The sequence below is a fragment of the Rhea americana genome, unplaced genomic scaffold (genome assembly GCF_003343005.1).
Source record: "Rhea americana isolate MKP2758 unplaced genomic scaffold, rheAme1 scaffold_534, whole genome shotgun sequence".
Taxonomy (NCBI): domain Eukaryota; kingdom Metazoa; phylum Chordata; class Aves; order Rheiformes; family Rheidae; genus Rhea; species Rhea americana.
The window spans coordinates 1-3,298 of NW_028186684.1; the positions used below are offsets into that span (position 1 = coordinate 1).

Here is a 3,298-nt window from a genome sequence, read left to right on the forward strand (position 1 = left end):
GCAGGTGCGAACGAGGTCCTGGCCCAGTTTGGTGCCCGGAGTGCCGCCCCACAAGCCGCAGCCCCGTGCTGCCGGCAGATCCTGCATCGTGCTCCGCTGCAGCTGGCCTTCGAGGTTGGTGCCGGGGCAGCCGGGACCCCTCTGCCAGCGTGGCTGCTGCCCCCCCTGCCTCCCCCCCATCACTCTAATGTGGCTGTTGCTCACTCTCGACCTTGAAGCAAGGGGAAGCGGGGGACGAGCCGCCCCGGAGCACAGGGAGCCCCAGGGACCCCCACGGAGGGAAACTAGGGCGGGCGTTTAAATATAGCGGCCTGATTTCTGCTGCCGGGCGCTGGGGGCATGGGGGGGCTCCAGCTAAGCAGGTCACCCCCACCATGGGGCGGGGGGGGTCGTGCCCATCCCGTGGTCTTGGGCACATGGCGGTCCCCAAAACAGGGCCAAATGAGCGGGACTCCTGGCCCAAAGGGGGTCTTCCTGCCCTGGGGGTTCTCCTTTTCCTGTTTTTCTGCCCCTTATCGCTGCCAGGTGCTGTCGAGCCRCTCTGCATCCGCGCAGCTCAGCCCACGGCCCGGGACGCTGCGAGCCGGCTGCGTGGCTCTGCRGCGGTTCATCCACGGCACCAGCGTGGTGCACCCGGAGGTGAGGCCCTGCCGGCGGCACGGCCCCTCACCCCCGGAGCGGGACGCTGGTAGCCGCCGGGATGCCGGGAGGTGCYGGGGCCGGACCCCCAGCCTGCGTGCCACCTGCCCTCATGCCACAGCTCGTCTTCCACTACTGCTTTCGCGTGGACGGTGCTGTGTCCTCGCACGCCTATGGGTGAGCAGGCCCCTTCCCGCCCGGCACGGCCCCGCGCCGCCRGCCTCCGTCTCCCTCCCCGACCGCTCCCCGCTGTCCTGGGCAGACCAGGCCACAGGGCTCCCCTGCCCGGTTAGCGGCACGAGGCCACAGCCGCCTCGTCCCCRGCCTCTTGGGGTGCCCACACCGCCGAGGCCTCACGAGCCGCGTCTGCCCGCAGCCCTGCCAGGCGGGAGAGCGTCTGCGAGCTGGGGGGAGCGCGGCTGCTGGCCCGCAGCGAGCACTTTGCACAGTAAGCCCTGAGCTGCAGCCGGAGAAGAGGGGYGCTGCGGAAAGGTGCCCGCCCGGAGAGAGGGCGGCGAGAGGAAAACCGGTTGGTTGAGGATGGAGACGCCGGAGGCGGCCTGAGCGCCCCGGTGCGTGGAGCCGGGAAGGGTTACGCCAGCGCGTGATGTTCCCTCTCCCCGAAGGGCACCGCGCCGATGCTCATCCTGCCTGGGAAATCGCCAGGCGCACGAGGCCCCAGCAGCCGCCAGGGAGCTTTTCCTCAGGCTCTGGCTGCCTCCCGGYGCCTTTTTCCCTCCACAGGCCGGAGAGCGCCGGGGACGTCCCGCTCTGCAGCAAAATCCACCCAGTGCCAGGAGCCCCTATTGGCCTGCGGATCCCRCCGGCCGCAGCGGCCGCCGGCGTTAGCGGGGAGCTGAGCGTGCTGCCAGCTGCCGCGCTCTGCCCCTGCCTCAAGCAGTATCCCAACCTGCCGTCCCGCCTCACCGCTGTCGCCATATCCTGCTGCCGCCGGCCCCGGGGAAGCCGGCAGGCTGCGAGGAAGCCGGCTCTTCCGAGCTGGTGCTGGGACCAGGCGGTGCCGTTGCTTGCCTTAACCAGCGGCACTTGTTCTGCTACGACCCGGCTGGGCTGCCGACGGCGCCGAGCTGCTSCCAGCTCTTCCGTGACCCATCGTGGCTGGCGGACTGGGGCAGGTTCGGCTGCGCGGCGGCTCCGGCAGCGGTGCCAGCGAGCGAGGAAGGTGCGGAGCTGTGGGGGGGGGGAGTGAGGGGGGCGTGGGGGTCCTGCCGCCCCCTCTCTGGCTCAGCACCAGCCCCACATTGCCCCACAGACTTGGTGTYGCCCGCCGCCACCTTCGCGCTGCAGCCCGACCCGGCGCCCGCCGGCCCCCAGCAGACTCTGCTGCTCTTCCTCTTCCTCCGCCGCGCGGACCCTTTCCAGGCCTACGACGCCTGTACGTCGGCCGCAGCGGCCTCCCCCTGCGCCCGCGTCCCCCGCCGCCGCCGCACCGTGACCCTGCTGCTGCCTGCACAGGGGCCCGGCGCCTGCTGGCGTCGCACCTGGAGCCGACGCTGCAGTGCAGCCGGGAGGCCCTGCAGCGCGGCGTGCGGGCCCTGCTGCACCCGGCGCTGGAGGAGCTCGGCCGCCGGGCGCAGGTAGGGGCGGCCGGGCCCGGCTCCGCGCGGCTCCGCGCGCCCGCCCTGACGCCCCGTCCCCTTGCGTGTCCCCCCTGCCCCGCAGCAGCAGGCGCGCCTGGCCCGCTGCCTGCCCGTGGCGCTGCGGGCGCTGAGCAGCGTCACGGCCAGCAGCACCAGCGCCCGCTTCCGCCGCCGCTGCCTGCGGACCCTGCAGGTGAGGGGCGGCCGCGTCGCGCCGGGGGGGCTGTGGCATCGCCCGGCCCCGTGACCCCCCCCGCCCGGCACGCTCGCTGTCCCCGCAGGCCGCGGACACCCTGGCGCTGGCCGCCGCCGCCCGGCAGAGGCTGCTGGACGTCACCCGCCGGCGCCGGCTCCCTGCCGGCTCCTGCGACGCCGCCGGGGTGGGCACGGCTGCCGCTGGCACAAAGGGTCCCTCCCTCCTCTGGGGATGCCCCCCGCCCCGCTAATCCCGGGTGTTTTCCGGCAGCCCCGGGAGGCCGAGGAGGAGCGGCCCGGTGGCCCGGCAAACCACGAGGACACGGAGACGGGTGAGTGGAGCCAAGGCGGCCCTGCCTCCCGCCCGGCCACCATCCCAGCCCTGTTTTCCCCTCTCCCTTCCCCAGCAGGGTCTCCGCCAGATGCGGTCCCAGAGCGGGACGGGCCCAGCAGTGACCCCCCGGATGCCTGGGCCCCCCAGACGCCTGGGCCCCCACAGTGCCTGGACGCTGCCGTCGCCGGGCCACCGGCTGAGGGGGCCGCGTGGCTGCGCGAGGTGGCCAAGCTGGCCGAGTGGACGGGCTGAGGGCGGGGGGTCCCCAGCCTGCCCCCCAGTTGCCCCTCTTTCCCCAAGTTCCCCCAGTTAGTTCCAGTTCTCCTCCCAGTTTCCCAGTKTGTCCCGGTTCCTCTCACAGTTCCCCTGCTCCAGCTTGGCCTGGCTCCCCGAGTTGCTCCCAGTTCCCCCAATGAGTCCCAGTCCCCTGTTCTTAGCACCCGCCGGTCCAGCCCAGCGCCGGTGCCTGGTGCAGCCCCCAGCCCCGGCGCCGCTGCCGCTGTCCTGGGCCCCGGTGCTGAGCCCAGGG

General features: G+C 73.3%; 1 protein-coding gene across 1 annotated transcript; it reads left to right on the top strand.

Moving 5' to 3' along the window:
- Positions 1 to 525: 525 nt before the first annotated feature.
- Positions 526 to 3,021, top strand: TOP6BL (TOP6B like initiator of meiotic double strand breaks; the record flags this gene model as incomplete). Its single annotated transcript, XM_085318447.1, has 10 exons — positions 526 to 639; positions 761 to 816; positions 1,384 to 1,570; positions 1,681 to 1,822; positions 1,913 to 2,035; positions 2,116 to 2,237; positions 2,323 to 2,433; positions 2,522 to 2,620; positions 2,707 to 2,767; positions 2,846 to 3,021. Coding segments are annotated over 10 exons (1,191 nt in total), but the record flags the coding sequence as incomplete, so codon positions are not given.
- Positions 3,022 to 3,298: the final 277 nt, after the last annotated feature.